Raw genomic sequence first — 24308 nt, forward strand, 5'->3', positions numbered from 1 at the left:
TATAATTTACCAAGTGAAATTCACCCTCTTTTTAGAGTATGGTTTTTGGAGCTTTGACAAACATAGTCATGTAACCACTACCACAATCAAAATACAGAACCCCAGAAAGTTCCCTTGTGCTTTTGGTAATCAACCTCTTCCTCCATCCCCATCCCCCAGCAACCACCGATCTGTTTTTTGTTGTTGTTGTTGTTGTTGTTTTTTTTTTATCGCTATAGTTATGTCATTTCTAGAATATGATATAAATGGAATCATACAATATATAGTATTTTAAGTCTGGCTTCTTGTATTTAGCATAAAGCATTTGAGACTTGAGATCCATCCATGCTGTTATATGTATCAGTAGTTTATGTTCCATTATATGGATATATAGCAGTTTCTTTACCCATTTGCCAACTGAAGAACATTCAGTTTGTTTCCAGATTTTGGCAATTATGATAAAAGTCTGTATAAATATTTGCATATGAACATATATTTTTATTTCTCTTGGATATATATCAAGAGTTGGACTTATTAATCCTATGGTAAATATACGTTCACCTGTTTTCCAGGGGTGTGTGCATCCTAACAGTAATATATGAGTTCCAGTGTCTCTACTATATCACTAGTACTTGATATTGTCAGTTCTTTTAGTTTCAGCCATTCTAATTGGTGTATAGGGGTATGTCATTGTGATGTAATTTGGTTTTCTCATATAGCTAGTAATATTGACTATCTTTTCATCTGCTTATTTGCCATTAACAACTTAAAGTATTTCTTCAAATTTTTAACCGTTTTAATTCAGTTTATTATTTTTTTAAAATTATAGTTGATTTTACAATGTGCCAATTCTGCTGTACAGCAAAGTGACTCAGTTATATATATGTTCTTTATTTTATATATATTTTCCATCTTGGTCTGTCCCAGGAGATTGGATATAGTTCCCTGTGATATGCAGTAGAACCTTGTTGTTTGTCCATTTCTAATGTAATAATTTGCATCTACCAACCTCAGATTCCCAGTCCATCTCATTCCCCCCGCCCTTGGCAACCACAAGGCTGCTCTCTATGTCTGTGAGTCTGTTTCTTTTTGTACATAGGTTTATTTGTGCCATATTTTAGATTCTACGTATAAATGATATAATGTGGTATTTGTCTTTCTCTTTCTGATTTCCTTCACTTAGTCTGATAATCTCTAGTTTTATCCATGTTGCTGCAAATGGCGTTATTTCGTTCTTTTTTATGGCCGAATAGTATTCCATTGCGTATATGAACCACATCTTCTTAATCCATTCATCTGCTGAGGGACATTTAGTTTGTTTCCATGTCTTTACTGTTGTGAGTAGTACAGCTATGAACATAGGAGTGCATGTATCTTTTTGAATTATAGATTTGTCCAGATGTATGTGCAGAAGTGGAATTGTTGGGTCATATGATAATTCTATTTTTAATTTTCTGAGGAAACTCCATACTGGTTTCCATAGTAGTTTTACCAATTTACATTCCCACCAACAGTGTGGGAGGATTCCCTTTTCTCCACACCCCCTCCAGTGTTTATTTGTACACTTATTGATGATAGCCATTCTGACTGGTAGGAGGTGGTACATCATTGTAGTTTTGATTTTCATTTCTCTAATAATTAGCAATGTTGAGCAGTTTTCATGTGCCTACTGGCCATGCATGTTTTCTTTGGAGAAATTTCTGTTTAGGCCCTCTGTCCATTTTTCAGTTGGTTTTTGTTTTTATTGTTGAGTTGTATGTGTTGTTTGTATATTTTGAAGAATAAGCCCTTGTCAGTTTCATCGTTTGCAACTATTTCTTCCTATCCTGGAGGTTGTCTCTTTGTTTTATTTATGGTTTCCTTTGCTGTGCAAAAGCTTGTAAGTTTGATTAGGTCCCATTTACTTACTTTTGTTTTTGTTTCTATTGCCTTGGGAGACTGACTTAAAAATATTTGTACCATTTATGTCAGAGAATTTTTTGCCTATGTTCTCTTCTAGGAGTTTTATGGTGTTATGTTTTAAGTCCTTAAGCAATTTTGAGGTGTTTTTTTGATGCATGGTGTGAGAGGGTGTTCTAATTTCAGTGATTTACATGTAGCTGTCCAGTCTCCCAGCACCACTTGCTGAAGAGATTGTCTTTTTCCCATTTTATATTCTGGCCTCCTTTGTTCAAGATCAATTTTCCCTAGGTATCTGGGTTTATATCTGGGCTCTCTATTCTGACCCATTGATCATATGTGTGTTTTTGCACCAATACCACACTATTTTGATGACTATGGCTTTGTAGTATTGTCTGAAGTCTGGGAGAGTTATGCCTCCTGCTTTGTTTTTTACCTTAGGATTGCTTTGACAATTCTGGGTCTGTATGATTCCATATACATTTTTGGATTATTTGTTCTAGTTCTGTGAAAAATGTCGTGGGTAATTTGATATGGCTCACATTAAATTTGTAGATTTCTTTGGTTAGTATGTAGATTTTAACAATATTAATTCTTCTAATCCGGGAGTGTGGGATATCTTTCCATTTCTTTGAATCTTCTTTAATTCCCTTTATTAATATTTTATGGTTCTTGGTGTAAGTCTTTTACCTCCTTGGTCATAGGTATTTTATTTTTGGTGTGATTTTAAAAGGTATTTTTTTATTACTGCTTTTCTAATCTTTTATTGTTATTATACAGAAAGGCAACTGATTTGATAAATGTTAATCTTGTCTTCTGCTACTTTGCTGAATTTGTTGATAGAGTATTTTTTGTGTGTGTGGAATTCTTTAGGGTTTTCTATTTGTAGTATCAAATCATTTGCATGTAGTGACCATTTACCTCTTCTCTTCCAATTTGTATCCTTTTTTTTGTTTGTTTTTGTTTTTTGTTTTTTTTTTAAAAGCATTTTTTGGGTTTTTTTTTTTTCTTCCAGCTTTTCATCACTGAGTATTATATACACTCAGGGTTTTTATTATGTTGACGTATGTTCCCTCTATACCCACTTTGGTAGGAGTTTTTAACATGAATGGATATTGAATTTTGTCAGTTGATTTTTCTACATCTATCAAGATGATCATGTGGTTATGTGAACCATCCTTGTAAATTTGGAATGAATCCCACTTGGTCATGGTGTATGATCTTTTCGACGTGTTGTTCTGCTTTTGGTTGGCTAAAAATTTGTTGAGAATTTTTACATCTATATTCATCAAAGACACTGGCCTGTAATTTTCTTTTTTGGTACTTTCTTTGTCTGGTTTTGGTATTAGAGATGGGCCTTCACTCTTTTGGAAGAGTTTGAGAAGGATTGGTGTAAGTTCTTTATATGTTTGGTAGAATTCGCCTGTGAAGCCATCTGTTCCTGAATATTTGTTTGTGGGGAGTTTTTTTGTTTTCTGTTTTTTTGTTTTAAATTACATATCGGTCTGGTCTCTTCAAACTATCTATTTCTTCTAAGTTCAGTTTTGGTGGGCTGAATGTTTCTAGAAAGTTGTCCGTTTCTTCTAGATTGTCAAATTTGTCGACATGTAATTGTTCATAGTATTCTGTTACAGTTTTTTGTATTTCTGCAGTATCCGTTAAGATTTCTCCTTTTTCATTTCTTATTTTGTTTATTTAGGTTCTCTCTCTTTTCTTCTTACTGAGCCTGGCCAGAGTTTTGTTAATTATGTTTACCCTGTCAAAGAATCATCTCTTGGTTCTATTGATTTTTTTTCTATTTTTTTAATCTCTGTTTTATTTATTTGTTTTCTGATCTTTATTGTTTCCTCTCTTCTGCTGACTTTAGATTTGTTTGTTGTTTTTCTTCTAATTCTTTTAGGTGGTAGGTTAAGTCATCAGTTTGACATTTTTCTTGTTTCTTGAGGACAGCCTATATCAATATGAACTTCGCTCTGGGAATTGCTTTTGTGGAATCCCACAGATTTTATATGGTTGTGTTTTCATTGTCATTTGTCTCAAGGTATTTTTTTTAATTTCCTTTTTGATTTCCTCATTGACCCATTGGTTTTTTAGTAGCATGTTGTTTACTCTCCATGTAGTCAGTTTTTTCTCACTTCTTTTCCTGTGGTTGATTTCTAGTTTCATAACGTTGTGGTCAGAGAAGATGCTTAAAATAATTTCTATACTTTTAAATTTGTTGAGGTTAGTTTTGTGCCCTAGTACTTGGTCAGTCCTAGAGAATGTTCCATGTACACTTGAAAAGAATGTATATTCTGGGGTTTTTGATGTAATATTCTGAAAATATCAATTAAGTATAACTGTTCTCTTGCGTCATTTAAGATCTTTGTTGCCTTATTGATTTTTCAGTCTAGAAGATCTATTGTCCATTGATGTGTGTAGGGTGTTCAAGTCCCCTACTATAATTGTATTCCAATCATTTACTCCCTTTATGTCTGTTAGTATTTTATGTATTTGGGTATTCCTACATTAGGTGCATGTATGTAGACAAGTGCAATAACCCTTTTCTTGAATTGACCCTTTTATCATTAAATAGTGTCCTTTATCTTTCTTTTTGGCCTTTTTTTTTTTTTTTTGAAATCTATTTTGTCTCATATGAGTATTGCAACTCCTGCTTTCCTGTCTTTCCCATTCACATGAAATAACTTTTTCCATCCCCTTACTTTCAATTTACATGTATCCTTTGCCCTAAGGTGGGTCTCTTGTAGGCAGCATATTGTAGGCTCTTTTTTTATCCAATCTGTGACTTGGTGTCTTTGATTGGAGCTTTCAGTCCATTGACATTTAAGTTAATTATTGATATATATGTATTTATTGCCAATTTAAACCTTGTTTTCCAGTTGATTTAATGTTTCTCTTTTGTGTTTTTTTTTTTCTTTTTTGTGGTTTGATGATTTCCTTTTATTTTATGTTTGTATACTCTTCTTTTTGGTTTTTGTGAATCTGTTGTTGGTTTTTGCTTTGTGATTGCCCTGTTCCTCAAGTATGCTAATCCCTTTTTATATCGGCTTGCTCTAGACTGATAGTCACATAGTCTTAAACACATGCTAAAATAAATAAATAAATAAAAGAATCTTCTTTCTTACTCTCCTCCCCCACATATTATGATTTTGATGTCCTTTTTTACCTCTTTATGTTTTTATCCTTTTGCTGTTCCTTTTGCATATCATTACTTTCACAAAATTTTTTTTTCTTTTTGATCTGTATCCTGGCTTATATTTACATAATTACTTCCCAATTGTGATTTCCTCCATACTGTATCTTATTTCTCCTTCTATTTTAAATGATAAACTTCTGGGTAGAATACTCTAGTTTGCAAGTTTTTCCCTTTGAGAACTTTGAGTACATCTTGCCACTCCCTTTTGGCCTGCAGTGTTTCTGTAGTGAAAGCAGCCAATAGCCTTATGGGCATTCCCTTGTAATTAACTCTTTGTTTTCCTCTTGCTGCCTTTAGAATCCTCTCCTTATCTTTACCTTTTGACATATTTATTCTAATATGTCTTGATGTAGGTCTGTTTGAGTTCATCTTATTGGAAACTTTGTGTTTCCTGTATCTGGATATCTGTTTCCTTCTTTAGACTTGGGAAGTTTTCAGCCATAATTTCTTCAAATACATTTTCAATCCCCATTCTCTTTCCTCTCTTTCTGGAATCCCTATTATGCGTAGATTGAGATGCTTTATATTATCCCGTAGGTCTCTTATATTACTTCCATTTTTTTCCATTTGGCTTTTTGTTTGCTGTCCTGATTGGGTGATTTCCATTGTTCTATCTTCCAAGTCATTTATTCACTTTTCTGCAGTATTCATTCTGCTGTTCATTGCCTTTAGCTCAGCTTTTGTCTCAGCTAATGACTTTTCTAATTTTTCTTTGCTCCTTCTTATAATTTCTAGTTCCTTTTCATCATAATCTTCATTTATGTGGATGACTGTTCTTAACTACTTCCATATTTTCGTTACCTCCTTTTTTTTTTTTTTTTTTTTTTTTTTTTTTTTTTTTTTTTTTTTGCTTTTTATGGCCATGCTTGCAGCATATGGAAGTTCCCAGACTGGGGGTCAAATTGGAGCTGTAGCCACTGGCCTACGCCACAGCTACAGCAACGCCAGATCTGAGCCATGTGTGGAATGCCACAGCTCATGGCAACACCAGATCCTTAACTCACTGAGTGAGGCCAGGGATTGAACCAGCAACCTCATGGTTACTAGTTGGATTCGTTTCTGCTGAACCACTATGGGAACTCCTTATTACCTCCTTTTTGAACTTGGTGCCTGTTAGACTGCAGAGGTCTGTTTCATTGCTGAGTCCTTCAGGGGAATTCTCTTGTTCTCTTAGCTAGGAATGGTTCCTGTGCTTCTTCATTTTGCTTATATTTTTCTTCCTATGTAAATTTAGGGGAAACAGTTATCTACTGGATTGAGTCTTAGAGTGCTATTTATATGCAGTAGCTTCCCTGGGTAGCTTGTGTATGTTTACTAATTTTTTGGCATGATGGCTGCTGTTGGTTTGGATGCTTGCTGTCTCTTTCTTCAGTGTCTGTAGGCCATTATCTCCTTGATAGAGAATGTGCAGCTGCACAACTCACACATGCTTCTGAGGATAGGGGGACAATGGGCAGTGCCTCCTGGCAACACCATTCCCTGGGCCCTTGGCAGCAGAAACAACTCACAGAGAGGTGGTCTGGAAAGCTACACCTGGTTTCAGGCCCTTGGCAGTGGCAGTGACCCCCCCCAGGGAGGTGGAAGCAAAGAACAGTGCCTGGTTGCAGGACCGTGGGAATTAGCTCTCAGCAGTGACAATGGCAGTGTGCATTCCTAGTGAGGTGGGGGCAATGGGCGACACCTATTGCAGGGCCCTCTGCAGTGGCATTAGTCACTGGGTTGGTAGGGGCAGCAAGCAGTGGCGGGTCACACCCACCTCTCAAGACTGCAATGGTTGCAGCATCTTGCCACCCACCCCAATAGCCCATGCAGAAGGTACCCTGCCACTGAGAGCCCATGTACACAGAGAACGAAGTGCCCAGGGCAGTCCCATGCCACCCCTACCCCCCTACATTCCCCCACAATGGCACCTTACATCTCTGGCAAGCCCAAGCCTCCTCTTGCATTCCCTCTGCTGTGGTGATGCATCACTTTCTAGCATCCTCAGGGGGTTTCCATTCAGTCAACCCTAGTCCTCTCCCCAGAACTGACCTCTGAAGCCCAAGCCTCAGCTCCCAGCTCCACCCAAGTGTCTCATGCTGGGGTGCACTGGGCAATGGTACTGATGGTCTTTGTGGCCCTGTCTCTGCTTTACCCTCCTCATACAGGCTACTGTGCTTTTCTCCAAGACTTTGAGGCTTCCCTTCCATCCTGCCTGATCTCCCTGCCAGACAAGGGGCCTCCCATTGTGCAGATTCCTTTCCTCTTTCACAGCTCCCTCCCAGGAGTTCTGGTCCTGTCCCGATTCCTTTTTCTGTCTTCTCTCTCTCTCTTCTTTAGTTTTGTATTTTTTCCCCCATATATGTGGAGGTTTTCTTTCCCTTTTTTTGGCAGTCTGAGGTCTCTGCCAGTGTTCAGTAGACGTTCTGTGAGAATTGTTCTACACATAGATTTTTTTTCAATGTATTTGTGAGAGAAGATAAGTTCCACGTCCTACTCTTCTGCCATCTTAATTGTGCTCCCTCTGCCGTCTATTACTTTATCTTACTGTATTGCACCAGCTAAGGCCTCCTGTACGATTCTGGATAGGAATGGTGACAGTAGATATCCTTGCTTTTTTTCTCAGTCTTTCACCAATATTGATATTGGTGGAATATTAGTTGTAGTTTTGTTGTAGATATACTTTTATCAGATACAGATGTTCTCTTTCATTTTTAGGATACTGTGATTTTATCATATATTAATGTTGGATTTTGTGGAATGCTTTTTCTGTATCAAGATGGTCACATGATTTTTCTTCTATAGTTTATTGATGTGGTGAATTATGCTAATTAATTTTCAGTGTTGAACAAACTTTGTATTACTGGGATAAACTTCAGTTAGTCCTGATTTGTTGTATTGCTGTATTCATTTTGCTAATATTTGGTAGAGGATTTTTGCATCTATATTTATGTGCTTGAGTTAATATTTATTATTTATTTATTTCATGTCTCTTTTTGCCTTTTCTAGGGCCACTCCCACAGCATATGGAGGTTCCCAGGCTAGGGGTCCAACTGGAGCTATAGCCACCGGCCTACACCAGAGTCACAGCAACACCAGATTGAAGCTGCGTCTGTGACCTGCACCACAGGTCATGGCAATGCCGGATCCTTAACCCACTGAGCAAGGCCAGGGATCAAACCCACAACCTCATGGTTCCTAGTTGGATTCGTTAACCACTGAGCCACAATGGGAACTCCCTTGAATTAATATTTAAATAAACATTAAGTACCAGCAGGACTTCCACTTCTAGTCCATGTGCACTATGCAATTTGTAATAACCCTCTTGCTGAAGAAAACGAGAAAAGCAGAGAAACGTGTTCGTAAGATACAATCTATTTTATGGTTAAAAATGCCATTTTAAAAACGAGCTAATGTTTTTGGATCGGCCATAGATTTCTTTTCTCCTTTTTGTTTTTCAAAGGTAGACATAAATGCATTAACCCACAACCTTCAGACTTTAGAGGAGAAGAATAAGCAACTGGCAGATCAAATGGCTTCCCTAGAACTTGAGCAAGCAACTTCAGATTACCATTGGGTGGGTATAAAAAGGTCAGTCTAAAGTAGTCAGTTAATGACTAATGAGTTTAAAAAATCACAAGTCAGGAGATGGGTTTTCTTCATTTGTTTGTATTTTGATAATTATCATGAGTCCTGAATAACTCAGGCTAAATATGTCATAGAGCTGTACGGTATTCAACAGAGGATTTAAGAAAACAAAAATTTAAGGCAGGAGTTCCCGTTGTGGCTCAGTGGATTAAGAATCTGACCAATACTGGCCTTGCTCAGTGGGTTAAGGAGCATGTTGTCACAAGCTGCGGTGTAGGTTTCGGATGCTGCTCAGATCCAGCAATGCTGTGGGTTAGGCTGGCAACTGCAGCTCCAATTTGACCCCTAGCCTGGGAACTTCCATACACTGCAGGTGCAGCCTGAAAAAAAAAAAAAGAATTTAAGGTAGCTATTAAATATCTGCCTACACAGATGGTCAGTAATGCCGAAAAGCACAAATATTTTTAATATTTTAAAACATTTTCTTTTCCATAAATTGTGAGGAAGAAAATTTTATTTTATTTTTTTCCCTTTCTGACATACCCTTCACTAGGAAGGAAATCTGTGGTAAGTTTGATTTGTAAGAGCTATTTGGCAAGATCAGTGCATTATAAGTAAATGGTAGAATTCTTAAAACATCTCTGGGTGAAAGGGATTTAAAGAGATGACTGTTCTGTTAAGTAGCTAATGCGTTTTCTGTGTGCTTTTGAAAACTTGAGAAAGAATTAGTTATTGCTTCTATAAAATTACTCCTTCAAAATTCCATAGAAGACTCTGATTTGAGTCTGTCTTAATCTGAGCTAAATTCTTTTAATCTTTGTCATAAACTGCTCATTACTTCAACTGTGAAAAATTAGAGAGACCAAATCTAAATCCTTTTATATTTTCATGGCTTTAGAGCTAGACTGTCTTTTGATGTTTCAATTTTGGCTGTGACGTTGGGGGTGATTCTAATCCTGAGTCTCAGTTTCTTAATCTGTCAAAATGAGGATAATAATACTATTATTAGGTTGTTAAGATTAAATAAATTAATACATGTAAAGCATGTAGCAGATTACTAACATTTATTGAATTCTGAGGATCTCAACTGTCTGAGGGAAAAGCCTGTTAAGTTCTTATCAGAGCGTCAAGGTAAATTAGCCCCAATTCCTGGTACTATCTCAAACCAGTTCTTGCTCCCTCAGGATTAAAGATTCATCCATGTCCTATGCTTGTTTGTCAGGCCTTAGCTGGACTTATCTACCTATCTGATTTTGGTCTTTCTGGAGGACTTCTCAGTTTGCCTGATTCTAGTCCCCCACTGCTAGTGAGCATTATCCCATTAGTGATTTTGACGGACCTTGCAAGTGATTTGGTCAATATTGATTCATGCCTACTTACTAAACCTTTTGGTTAAAGTCTCCCAATGATAACCCACACCTCAGTTCCAGCTTGCACTTCTGTGTCTCTGCATAGAATATTCTCTAACCAAGCCTTCCCAGGAGTGCTTCAGTTGGCAGTATGAGTCTTGAGGAAAGAGATCGAGATTTCAGGACTTTTTAAAAACTTTGAGCAATATCATTAAACTTATTGCTATTCAATGTTGGCCATATGTTTTTGTTCTTTGAGAATTAACACTTGAAATGATCAATTTAAAAAGGTCCACTAGGAGTTCTTGCTGTGGTGCAGGGAGTTACAAATCTGACTGCAGTGGTTCTGGTCATTGTAGAGGCGAGGGTTCAATCCCCAGTGCAGTGGGTTCAGGAATCCAGCATTGCTGCACCTGTGGTGTAGGTCACAGCTGCAGCTAGGATTCAGTCCCTAGCCTGGGAACTTCCATATGCCGCTGCTGTAGCCATTAAAAATAAAAAACAAAAACAAAAACAAAAAAACACCTCTAGTATAACTTGTTACTGATTTTGAGAGATACACATATGTGTTTGTGTTGTGTATGCCACACCTCAGATTTAAATTCAGACCTGGTTTCAATCCTTGGCTCTATTACTGTGTGATCCGGCCAGGTTCTTAACCTCTGTGGTCTTCAGTGTCAAGGGGATCTCCGCTAATTGTAGGGTTCCCACAGCCTACTCTGTATACACACATAAAAATATTTACTGCCTAAGTTAGAAATTGGCCTGCTTATGCATTTGCCTTCATTCACCCTCTCCTAATGCAAAAAGAGTAGTTACTCATCTTTATACCCTTTGCCTAGCATAATACCTAATACATGATATGTGTTTAAGAAACATTGATTGGGCAGAACACAAAAGAGGGTCATGTCTGTCTTGCCAGGCTATGAGAATTAAATATCATATTGTGTATAAAGTGACCGTCACAGGGACAGCATACAGTATCCTTGTATAAATATCTTTTTTTCTTATACTTTCAAATTTTAGGTTTATTTTTGCCATTTCAGCCCTTAATGATGGTGTAATTTAAGTCCATTACCACAGGCAGTCATGCAGGGAACCACAGTGAGAAAAGATCCAAATGTGGGAAAATTACTATTCCCGGGGTCAAGTTAAATGACTATCCTCCCCACTTTTCATTTGTATTTTAAACACACATTTTCAAATGGTAGCACCAGACAGAAATAGATTTAATTCCATACACAGGTAGGACTTTAATGACTTGAAATTAAACAATGAATTAAATGTAGTATTTCTTAAAACTAGGATGACAGTCAGTGTACACTTGTGTGGGTGTCAGAGTTGCGGAGGCCCATGTCATACTGGTTGTTAAATATTTTGAATAAAATTCCTACCTAACAATCTACTTATAAAATAGCTTAACCAAATGCTACTATCTCTTGGTTTTATGTATTCTTCTAACTTTTGCTAACTTCTACAGCCATCCCAGATTTTTTACAATGATTTTAGAAATCATTTTGTGCCTTACCATTGATCTTTGAGAACCTACTTTTCATATCTTAAGATAATTCTGTGTTATCTTCCTGCTTTTCCAAGGATTGACATTTTTGTGTTTGAGTTAAAATATATATTCTTAGCATTAGCATTTTTCTTTGTATGCTGTTTCTCAGGTGATTCGCCAGTTTCTTTTGCTCTGCATATTAATAATCTATAGCTTATTTCCAAGACTATTTAAGCAAAGATTAATCTGAGTTCTGCACCCCATAACTCAGAATCTAAGCTATTCACTCATTTAAGTGGTCTCTTTCTAATTTTTGACGTTCCATCAATTTTCTTTCAGGGCCTATTTAAATACCCTGACAACAGTAACTTAAGTTACTGCCTTAACATCTTTCCCTTAGCAACTAGAGCAATTTATTTTTGTCATAAATTTAAGTAAGTGACCTTGTGTCAAATATTATCACATTTTGATCTTGCTTAGAGAGTTTTCACTTTCAGTACATTCATCTTTGGTGGCAAAAACAGAAAATTATTTTGAAAGTGTATTTAAAAGATTAATAGAATTCTTTGTCTTTGCCTAAAGGGGGAAATTTATAGAGGAAAGAAGTGCTGTTATTCTAAAAAATTTTGGACACATAAGAGACCCAAACCATCCAAATTATTTTAAAAAACAAAAAGCCTTTCCACATTCCAAGAAGGAGAGCAAAGTTATTTTTAAGCATGTTTTTATTTGTAATGGCATACTTAAATCTAGCTCTTACTTTTCTGTAAACTGTACCTGCATTTTGCAGCACATTGGGCACCTCAATTTATGGGACTTAGAACAGAATTTTAAGTTTTAAATAATTAAGCTTTTATTGTTATATGTAGCTTTGTTTTTGTAGCATTATTGGCCATCTTGTGGTACCCTTATGATATGTTTTCTGCTGAAGACTTAATCAGAACATTACATTCATGTGCCGATTTTACATCATAGTTTGCAAAATGGAAAATATTGTGGTAAAGGGGGACTGTATGTCTTCCACAGACAGAAAATTGATGACTAAGTTAATATTATTACTAGCCTCCTATTTATTGATAGAATCTTCATTTCCCTTAGGTTATTTCAAAACCAATACTCGATTGGTCTGAATGCTTTAAAAAAATGTTTTCCTTTGCCTTAGTAGAAGCAACTCCCAGTGATTGACAGTGAAACTTTAAAAAACAAATGTATGAATATGTATAAATAGGTATGAAATAAATATTGGTCTGATAGGACAAATGCCTACGTGGTCATAATAGTTAATAACACACTGATGCCTAATACTTGGTTTAAGTTTTTATATTGAGTGTGCATAATTTTAGGGTGGGACTAACCACTATTTATAGCTTTTCCATAGGTTTTTATGAAGTCTAAAATGTCTAAATGGCTTAATTCTTCTAGCCAAGGCAACTACCAAGGAGAAAACAATGCTCCAGACTGATGTGAACTCTTACAGAACATGTACTATCATGAAAATATTTTGAACAGAAGAAAAAATGAGTTACTTTTAAATAGTAATCTGGTTTGGAATATGCTTTTTCTTTTATTTGGAAAATATTCATAATACTTTAAGGGAAATAAAGTGCACTATAAAGTGACAACTAAAGAATAGCTGTAACTGTCGGAGATAATGAGAAATGTCTCTTGTGGAAGTTAATATCCATACCTGTATGGTTTTATCTTTACAAACTTGCCTAAAGTCGGAGTTCCCATGTGGTACAGCAGAAACTAATCCAACTAGGAACCATGAGGTTGCGGGTTCAATCCCTGGCCTTGCTTAGTAGGTTAAGGATCTGGCGTTGCCATGAGCTGTGGTGTAGGTTGCAGATGCTGCTCGGATCTGGTGTTGCTGTGGCTCTGATGTAGGCTGGCAGCTACAGCTCCCGCTAGACCCCTAGCCTGGGAACCTCCATATGCTGTGGGTGTGGCCCTAAAAACACAAAAGACCAAAAAACAAAAACAAAACACTTGCCTAAAGTTGAACGTAAAGGTCTAAATTCTTTGGCTTTAGTTGCTGAAAAGGCCCCTTGTTCTCTTCACAGATTAAGCAAATGTAAACCAGAAATAGTGATTATGTCAATATGAGATACTTAACCAACATTAAGACTTTGAACTCAAAATTTACTGCAAATGATCCATGGTGCAGCTGGTTGGCCTATGTGATAAAGAATTTGTGTTTTCAGTCATATTTGCTTGTGTGTACTATCCCTACAATGGACTTACAAAGATGATTTTGGCATATGGCAAATACTAGTGTTTCCTGTTATTAAAATATAACACTGAAATTGATTATGAAGGTGACAGTGGCCATATTCAGTCACCAATAGTGTTCCTGAAATACTAGTAAGGCCCAAAGTTTAATCAAGAGAAATTTATTTTATACTTATTTCTTCTGACAGAGTCTGAGGATAAAGGCAAAAATAACTATTATTAAAGGCTGTTTGGATGATTAAATATGTGATTTCATGAAATATAGAGATTTTAGCAATGTTTGTCCAAGATAACACTGTGTTGAGTACTTGATCAATGTTGGGGTTTCCAGCAAACATTTCATTTATTTTTTTCAGGTTTTTTTCTTTTATTTCCTTTTACTATGGTAACTGAAGTGTCTCCTGTTGTCCAAGTGGTTGTGATCTTTTGTAGCTCCCATTTTTTTTTTTTAAAGAATGACAGTCCTCTCTCAGTATGTTTTGGGGGTTAGTTCTAGGAAATATGTGGATGCCTAAGTCCCTTATATGAAATGGTGCAATAGTTACATTTAACCTACGCGCATCCTCCCATATACTTTAAATCATCTTTAGATTACTTATAATACCTCATACAATGTAAATGTTATGCAAATAATTTCCATTTGCCCATGGTGGCAAATTCAAGTTTTGCTTTTTGGAACTTTAATGGAAATTTTTTTTTCTGAGTAATCTTGATCCATGGTTGGTTGAACCCATGGATGTGAAACCTGTGGATACAGAGGGCCAACTGTATGTAATCCTCAAACTGTATATCTGCAACCACTGATAAATCTGGGTTAGGTGACAACAGCAAAGGAAAAACTGATATAACAAAAATAGAATTAGGAAATCGAGAACAAGAAACTGACTCCTAAGGTACTCATTCTTCCATTTAGCAGTCTCCCTACATGTTGCATATTATATTAGCACTATGATCAGCTATCTAAAAAAAGACAAAAAGGTAGCTGTAGTAAATAAATACGAAATAAATGACATAATGCCATTTGCAGCAACATGGATGGAACTAGAGACTCTCATACTGAGTGAAATGAGTCAGAAAGACAAAGACAAATACCATATGATATCACTTATAACTGGAATCTAATATCCAGCACAAATGAACATCTCCACAGAAAAGAAAATCATGGACTTAGAGAATAGACTTGTGCTTGCCCGCCAGGAGAGGGAGGGAGTGGAAGGGATCCGGAGCTTGGGGTTATCAGATACAACTTAGAATAGATTTACAAGGAGATCCTGCTGAGTAGCATTGAAAACTATGTCTCGATACTCATATTGCAACAGAACAAAGGGTGGGGGGAAAATGTATACATGGAAGAATAACTTGATCCCCATGCTGTACAGTGGGAAAAAAAAAATAATAAAATAAATAAATAAATATGAAATAGCAGGGTATGAATACTTATTTTATTTATTTATTTTATTACTCAAATGAATTTATCACATCTGTAGTTGTATAATGATCATAACAATCTGATTTCACAGGATTTTCATCCCACAGCCCAAGCACATCCCCCCACCCCCCAAACTGTCTCCTCCAGAGACCATAAGTTTTTCAGTGTCTGTGAGTCAGCATCTGTTCTGCAAAGAAGTTCATTCTGTCCTTTTTTCAGATTCCACATGTCAGTGAAAGCATTTGATGTTGGTGTCTCATTGTATGGCTGACTTCACTTAGCATGATAGTTTCTAGGTCCATCCATGTTGCTAAAAATGCTGGTATTTTGTTCTTTTTGATGGCTGAGTAATATTCCATTGTGTATATGTACCACATCTTCTTGATCCACTTCTCTGTTTATGGACATTTAGGTTGTTTCCATGTCTTAGCTATTGTAAATAGTGCTGCAATGAACATTGGAGTACATGTGTCTTTGTGAGTCGTGGTTTTCTCTGGATAGATACCCAGGAGTGGGATTGCTATGGAAACTGTGATTAAAAAACTTCCAACAAACAAAAGTCCAGGACCAGATGGCTTCACAGGCGAATTCTATCAAACATTTAGAGAAGAGCTAACACCTCTCCTTCTGAAACTATTTCAAAAAATTGCAGAAGAAGGGATACTCCCAAACTCATTCTATGAGGCCACTGTCACCCTGGTACCAAAACCAGACAAAGACTCCACAAAAAAAGAAAACTACAGGCCAATATCACTGATGAACATCGATGCAAAAATCCTCAACAAAATACTAGCAAACCACATCTAACAATACCTTAAAAGGATTGTACATCATGATCAAGTGGGATTTATCCCAGGGATGCAAGGGTTCTTCAATATCCGCAAATCCATCAATGTGATACACCACATTAACAAACTGAAGAATAAAAACCATATGATCCTCTCAATAGACGCGGAAAAAGCCTTTGACAAAATCCAACACCCATTTCTGATAAAAACCCTTCAGAAAATGGGCATATGAATACTTATTTTAAAAGGAAAATGATTATTTATTCTGTGCCTAGAAGTACTGATACCTGTGTTTGCTTTATCAGCTTGCCCGACAGCAAGTGGAAAATGTCTTGGGAAAAATTACGGAGAGTAAAAATAAACTGGCCTATGAAAAGGGGAAACTCCAGGTAGGAGATTTTATTTTCTGATTTTTATTTCCCAGTTTTTTAATGCCAGTTGTCAAACTAAATATTGTGGATTTTGAGAAGACCTAGCTCTGTCATTTACCAATTCTCTGACAAGTCTTTAAACCACCCTATGTTTGGTCCCTCATTCAAAGCCAGTTGACTTCTATTTACACACCTGTAATATAATGCTGAAACCTAAAATTGTGAATCCATGGCTCATTCTGTGACAATATGGAACTTTATTATAATTATTTTATGCATGGTCATTTGCTGCCAATGTAAAAAGCCTATGTTCTCTTATATTGAAGTATAGTTGATTTACAATATTAGTTTCAGGAGTACAGCAGAGTGATTCAATATTTTTATATCATACTCCATTTAAAGTTATTATAGGAGTTCCTGCTGTGGCCCAGCAGGTTAAGTATGCTTTGTCTCTGCAGCAGCACAGGTTCAGTCCCCGGCTTGGTGCAGTGGGTTAAGGATCCAGTATTGCCACAGCTGTGGGGTAGTCACAGCTATGGCTCAGATTTGATCTCTGGCCTGAGGATTTCCATATGCTGCAGTGTGGCCAAAAAAAAAAAAGTTGTTATAAAATATTGGCTGGAGTTTCCAGTTCACCAGGTTAAGAACCTGACATAGTGTCAGTGAGGATACAGGTTTGATCCCTGGCCTTGCTCAGTGGATTAAGCATCCGACATTGTCACAAGCTGCAACGTAGATCACAGATGCAACTCAGATCCAGTGTGGCCATGGTGTAGAGTGGCAGCTGCAGCTCAGATTCATCCCCTAGCCCAGAAACTTCCATATGCTGCAGGTGTGACTATAAAAAGAAAAAAAAATATTGTCTATATTTCCTGTGCTGAATAGATCCTTGTAGCTTATTTTGTATATAGTATTTTTGGGGTTTCTTTTGTCTTTTTGTCTTTTTAGGGCTGCACTCATGGCATATGGAAGTTCCCAGGCTAGGGGTCGAATCGGAGCTGTAGCCACCAGCCTACGTACGGCACAGCCACACCAGATCTGAGCCGCATCTGTGACCTAACACCACAGCTCACAGCAACGCCGGATCCTTAACCCACTGAACAATGCCAGGGATCGAACCCTCAACCCCATGGTTTCTAGTTGGATTTGTTTCCGCTGTGCTACGATGGGAACTCCAATATATAGTAGTTTAAACCTCTTAATCCCCCTAACCCTGGCTTGCCCCACTCTTCTTCCCTTCCCCCATTGATAACCACTAGTTTGTTCTCCATATCTGTGAGGCTCTCTGTTTTGTTATTTTCATTCCTTTGTTTTATTCTTTAGATTCCACATATAAATCATAAGATACAGTATTTGTCTTTCTTTGTCTGACTTATTTCACTGAATACAATATCTTTCATTTCCATCTATGTTATTGCAAGTGGCAAGATTTCTTTTCTATGGCTGAGTAATATTCCACTGTGTGTGTGTGTGTGTATACATACATACATATACATATATATATATATATATATATATATATATATACACACTGCATCTTCTTTATTCAGTCATCTGTCCATAGACCCTTAGGTGGCTTCCATATCTTGGCTATTGTAAATAATTCTGCTGTGAACATTGGGGTCATAAATCTTTTTTAATTAGTATTTTCATTTTCTTTACATATGTACTTAGGTGGAATTGCTGTATCACATGGTAATTCTATTTTTAGTTTTTTGAGGAATTTCCACACTTTTTTTTTTTTTTTTTTTTGTCTTTTGGTCTTTTGTTGTTGTTGTTGTTGCTATTTCTTGGGCCGCTCCCGCGGCATATGGAGGTTCCCAGGCTAGGGGTTGAATCGGAGCTGTAGCCACTGGCCTACGCCAGAGCCACAGCAACGCAGGATCCGAGCCGCATCTGCAACCTACACCACAGCTCACAGCAATGCCGGATTGTTAACCCACTGAGCAAGGGCAGGGACTGAACCCGCAACCTCATGGTTCCTAGTCGGATTCGTTAACCACTGCGCCACGACGGGAACTCCTTTTTTTTTTTTTTTTTTTTCACACTGTTTTCCATAGTGGCTACACCAGTTTACACTCCCACAAGCATTGTACTGCAGTTCCCTTTTCTCTACATCCTACCAACATTTGTTATGTGATGATAGCCAGTCTGACAGGTGTAAAGTGATATTTCATTGGGGTTTTGATTTGCATTTCCCAGATAATAGGCAATATTGAGTATCTTTTCATGTGCCTGTTGGCCCTCTGTATGTCTTCTTTTTGGAAAAAATGTCTATTCAGGTCTTCTCATTTTTAAATCGAGTGGTTTTTTTTAATTTTTATTTTTATTATAGTTCACAGAGTTCCTATTGTGGCTCAACAAGTTAAGGACCTGATGTCTCTATGAGGAAATGGGTTCAATCCCTGGCCTTGCTCAGTGGATTAAGGATCCAGTGCTGCTATGGTTAGGGCATAGATCGCAGCTGCCGCTCCAGTTCCATCCCTGGCCCAGGAACATCCATATGCTGCACATACAGCTGAGAAAAAATAAATAAATAAAAATAAAAACAGTATACTTGATTTACAATGTGCCAGTTTTTACTGCACAGTAAAATGACCCAGTCATACATACATAAATATATATATTAAAAAATACATATATATATATATTCCTTTTCTTATATTATCTTCCATAATGGTTTATCCCAAGAAATTAGATATAGTTCACTGTGATTATACAGTAGGACCTCATGGCTTATCCATTCTAAATCTAATAATTTGCATCTACTAACCCCAAACTCCCAGTTCATCCAACTCTTTCCCCATTTCACCTTGGCAACCAGAAGTCTTGTTCTCTAATCTGTGAGTCTTTTTTTGTTTTTAGATAGGTTCATTTGTGCTATATTTTAGATTCTACATATAAGTGATACATTAATCTCTAGTTGCATTCATGTTGCTGCAAATGGCATTATTTTGTTTTTTTATGGCTAAGTAGTATTCTGTTGTATATATGCATTATGTCTTCTTAATCCATTCATCTGTCAATGGACATTTAGGTTGTTTCCATGTCTTGACTATTGTGAATACTGCTGCAGTGAACATATTATATCTTTGAATTATTCTTTTGTCCAGATATATGCCCAGGAGTGGGATTGCGGGACCATATGGTAGTTCTATACTTAACTTTCTGAGGAACCTCCATTCTATTTTCCATAGTGGTTGTACTAATTTACATTCCCACCAGCAGTGTAGGAGGGTTCCCATTTCTCCACTCTCTCCAGCATTTGTTATTTGTAGATTAATGATGGCCATTCAGACCGGTGTGAGATGATACCTCATTGTTGTTTTAATCTGCACTTGTCTAATAATTAGTGATATGAAGCATCTTTTCATTTGCCTCCTGGCCATCCGTATGTCTTCTTTGGAGAAATTTAGGTCTATTTAGGTCTTCTGCCCATTTTTTGTTTGGGCCATTTGTCTTTTTGTTGTGGAGTTGCATGCATTGTTTGTATATTTTGGAGATTAGCTCCTCGTTAGTTGCATCATTTGCAACTATTTTCTCCTATTCTGTAGGTTGTCTCTTTTTTTTAGGAATGGTTTCCTTTGCTGTGCAAAAGCTTGTAAGTTTGATTAGGTCCCATTTATTTATTTTTGTTTCTATTTCTGTTGCCTTGGGAGACTGACCTAAGTAAACATTTATATAGTTATGCCGGAAAATGTTTTGTCTATGTTCTCTTTTAGGAGTTTTATGGTGTCTTATGTTTAAGTCTTTAATTTTGTGTTTATTTTTGTGCATGGTATAAGCGTGTGTTCTTGTTTTGTTGATTTACATGCAGCTGTCCTGTTTTCCCACTTGCTGAAGAGACTCTTTTTCCCATTTTATATTGTTGCCACTCTGGTTCCAAGATTAATTGGCCATAGGTGTCTGGGTTTATTTCTAGGCTCTCTATTCTGTTCCATTGATCTGTATGTCTGTTTTTGTACCATTACCACACTGCCTTGATTACTGTAGTTTCATAATATTGTCTGAAGTCTAGGAGAGTTATGCTTTCTACCTTATTTTTTTCCTCAGGATAGCTTTGGCACTTCTGGGTCTTTATGGTTCTGTGTACATTTTTGGATTATTTGTTCTAGCACTATGAAAAATGCCATGGGTAATTTGATAGGAATCCCATTAAATCTGTAGATTGCTTCAGGTAGTATGTTCATTTTAACATTATTAATTCTTCTGATCCAGAAGCATAGATATCTTTGCATTTCTTTGAATGCTCTTTAATTTCCTTTATTAATGTTTTATCGTTCTCAGCATAATAGTCTTTCATCTCCTTTGTCAGGTTTATTCCTAGATATTTTATATTTGGTGTAATTTTAAAAGGTATTTTTTATATTGCTTCTCTGATATTTCATTGTTAGTATACAGAAATGCAACCGATTTCTGAATGTTAATCTTGTATCCTGCTACTTTGCTGAATTTGTTAATCAGATTACATAATTTTTGTATGGAGTCCTTAGGGTTTTCTGTATATAGTATCATGTCATCTGCATTCAGTGACAATTTTACCTCTCTTCCAATTTGGATACCTCTTATTTCTTTTTTGTTTTGTCTAATTGCTGTGGCTAGGACTTCCAATACTATGTTGAATAAAAGTGGTGAGAGTGGGCATCCTGATCTTGTTCCAGATTTTAGTGGGAAGGTTTTCACCTTTTCTCCATTGACAATGATGTCGGCTGTGGGTTTGTCATAAATGGCTTTCATGTTCCCTATAACCTACTTCAGTAAGAGTTTTTATCATGAATGGATGTTGGATTTTGTCAAATGCTTTTTCTGCATCTATGGAGATGATCATGTGGTTTTTGACTTTTCTTTTGTTAAGGTGGTATGTTATATTGATTTGCATATGTTGAACCATCCTTGTGAACTTGGGATGAATCCCACTTGGTGTATGATCTTGTCTGTGTTGTTGGATTCAGTTGGCTAAAATCTGTGTTGTTGGATTCAGTTGAGAATTTTTGCATCTATAGTCCTCAAAGATATTGGCCTATAATTTTATTTTTTGGTAGTTTCTTTGCATTTGGTATTAGGGTTATGGTGGCTTCATAGAATGTCTTTGGGAATGTCTTTCTTCTCCAGTCTTTTGGAAGAGTTTAAGAAGGATGGGTGTAGGGTTCCTCCTTGTATGTTTGGTAGAATCTGCTTCTGGAGCCATCTAGTCCTGGACTTTTTTTTTTTTATTGCATATTCTATTTCACTTCTAATGATCAGTCTGTTCAAATTACCTATTTGTTCTGGATTCAGTTTTGGTGAAAACTGTCCATTTCTTCTAGGTTGTTAAATTTGTTACTGTATAATTTTTCATAGTATTCTCATTTTTTTTTAAATTTCGGTAATATCAGTTGAGGTTTCTCCTTCTTCATTTCTTATTTTGTTTATTTGTTTCTCTCTCTTTTCTTCTTGGTGAGTTTGGCCAGATGTTGTCAATTTTGTGTACCCTCTCAAAGAACCAGTTCTTGGTTTTATTGATTTTTTTTCTATTGTTTTTTAAATATCTATTTTATTGATTTCCTCTCTGTTCTTTATGGTTTCCTTCTTTCTGCTGCCTTTAGGTTTTTTGTTGTTCTTTCTCTAATTCCTTTAGGTGATAGGTTGAGTTGTTTATTTGAAAATTTTCTTGTTTTTTGAATAAGGCCTGTATCACTATGAACTTCTCTCTAAGTACTCCTTTTATGGCATCCCATAGATTTTTGTATGGTTGTGTTTTCATTGTCATTTGTCTCAAGGTATTTTTTAATTTCCTTTTTTTTTTTTAAGCCACCTTGTAGCGTGTGGAGTTCCCACGAAGGGTATCAGATCCAAGCAGTAGTTGCAACCTAAGCCATAGCTGTGGCAGTGTCAAATCCTGAACCCACTGTGCCAGTGGATCAAACCTGCATCCCACTTCTCCCAAGGTGCTGCTAATCCTGTTGTGCCACCCCAGGAATACCTTTGTTTCTTTTTTAATTTCCTCATTGACCCATTGGTTTTTTAGTAGCATGTGTGGCAAGTTTTTTATTATTTATTTTTCTGTGATCAATTTCTAGTTTCATGACATTGTGGTCAGAGAAGATGCTTTAAATAACTTACATACTCTTAAATTTGTTGAGCTTAGTTTTGTGTCCCAGTATGTGGGCAGCCCTAGAGAATGTCACATGGGCACTTGAAAAGAATGTATATTCTGGGGTTTTTTTGGATATAATGTCCTGAAAATATCAATTATGTCTAACTATTCTATTGCAGCATTTAGGATCCATTTTCCCTTATTGACTTTTTTGTCTAGAAGTTCTGTCCATTGATGTGAGGTGTTAAAGTCTCCAACTGCTATTGCATTCCCATCAATTTCTCCTTTTATGGCTATTAGTATTTGTTTCATGCATTTGGTTATTCCTACATTAGGTACATGTATGTAGACAAGTGTGATTTCCTCTTCTTGAATTAATCCTTTTATCATTAAATAGTGTCCTTTTCTTTCTCTATGGCCTTTGTTTTGAAGTCTGTCTTATCTGAGTATTGTGACTCCTGCTTTCTTGTCATTTCCCTTTGCATGAAACATCTTTTTCCATCCCCTCACTTTCAGTTTATATATGTCCTTTGCCCTAAGGAGTTTTCTCATAGGCTGCATATTGTAGGTTCTTGTTTTTTAATCCAGTCTGCCACTCTATATCTTTTGATTGAATTATTCAGTCCATTGGTATTTAAGGTAATTACTTTGATAAATATATTTATTGCCATTTTAAACCTTGTTTTCCAGTTGATTCTATGTTTCTCTTTTGTTCTGTTCTTCTTTTACTGATCATATGATTTCCTTTTATTTTGTGCCTGTATCCTCTTCTTTTTGGTTTTTGTGAATCTATTTTTTGTTTTTGATTTGTGGTTGCCCTGTTTTTCAAGTATGTTGACCCCTTCCTCTATCTGATTTTTAGACTGGTAGTTATATAGGCTCAAACACATTCTAAAAGAGTCTAAACTTTCTTATTCTTTCCCCACAGTTTATGACTTCGATGTCCTTTTTTACATCTTGATGTTTATCCTTTTGCCCTTATGTGTATCATTGCTTTCACAAGTAGGTTTTTTCTTTTTCCTGGATCCCTAACCACCTGGGCCTCAAGGGAACTCCTATGTCCTAGTTTATTTCTAATTTACCAAATGTACAGAAGGAGAAAAAAAAAAACTAGGAAATTTATTAATTGCATTAAGTTTGAATACTTGCATTATAAAACACATAAAAATAAGTGTTCCTTTTCACCCATTTCTTACGTGTCTCATAGTCTCTATAGTATTAGGTTTTTATAGTTTTACATTAAAAACATATGTAAGAGGGAAGATAGAGGTAGAGGATTAAAAGGTATAAACAACTATGTATAAAATAAGCTACAAGGATATATTGTACAGCACAAACTATAGCCAGTGTTTTATAATAACTATAAATAGGATATAATCCCATAAAAACTGTGAATCACTGTGTTGTAACCTGAAATTTACGTAAATCAACTATTCCTCAATTAAAAAATATATCTATAGATAGATCATTTTAAACAATATGAGGATATGACCTTGCCCTAAATACTGCTTTTCCTGAGTCTGCCTGGTAAGCTAACTATGAAAGCTGCTTAGATTTTTATGACACAGAAACATTACATCTCTGAGGAACAGCAGGATTTATTTGTTTCTGTGTTCTTTCCTACTTCAATGTCCTGAATTAGAAATCCTTCTAAAAAAGAAACTTAATGTAAAAATTATGTATTTTATAGGTTAGAACATGCCATCTGACAAGCATTAAGACATTTTATTGAATACCGAGACTGAAAGTAGGTAAATTATCTGAGAAAAATTGTAGAATAAGGATATTCTGCGTTTTGCTTGAGGGGCAAATCTAAAAGTCTTTGAGTGTTCATCAGTATTTTCCACGGGGTTCTAAGGTTAACAGTAGTTTGCTTGCATTTAAAATGAGAATAATTGTTGCATCAATACCTCCGTTTGGA

At 36.2% G+C, this 24308-nt stretch overlaps 1 protein-coding gene across 50 annotated transcripts in view; it reads left to right on the top strand.

Annotated features, from left to right (window-relative positions):
- Positions 1–24308, top strand: part of CCDC150 (coiled-coil domain containing 150) — a 95634-nt gene that overhangs the window by 34839 nt on the left and 36487 nt on the right. For 31 of the 50 annotated variants that reach the window (XR_014830007.1, XM_085000271.1, XM_085000250.1 and 28 more), the window contains 2 exons: positions 8517–8630; positions 16246–16329. The exons of 2 other annotated variants lie outside the window; for them this stretch is intronic. Coding sequence is in view for 45 of the 48 variants with exons in the window: in XM_085000271.1 (XP_084856397.1) it covers positions 8517–8630; positions 16246–16329 (198 nt within the window). In the remaining 3 variants the exon portion in view is untranslated. Of the gene's footprint in view, positions 1–8516; positions 8645–16245; positions 16330–24308 lie in introns of all 50 variants that reach the window. 17 more of the 50 variants (XM_085000264.1, XM_021074912.2, XM_021074919.2 and 14 more) reach the window with 3 other exon arrangements.

This window comes from Sus scrofa, chromosome 15 (genome assembly GCF_054392235.1).
Source record: "Sus scrofa isolate SSC_HxYL_T2T_F1_AM1 chromosome 15, Sscrofa_HxYL_maternal_Yorkshire_Landrace_v2.0, whole genome shotgun sequence".
Classification (NCBI taxonomy): domain Eukaryota; kingdom Metazoa; phylum Chordata; class Mammalia; order Artiodactyla; family Suidae; genus Sus; species Sus scrofa.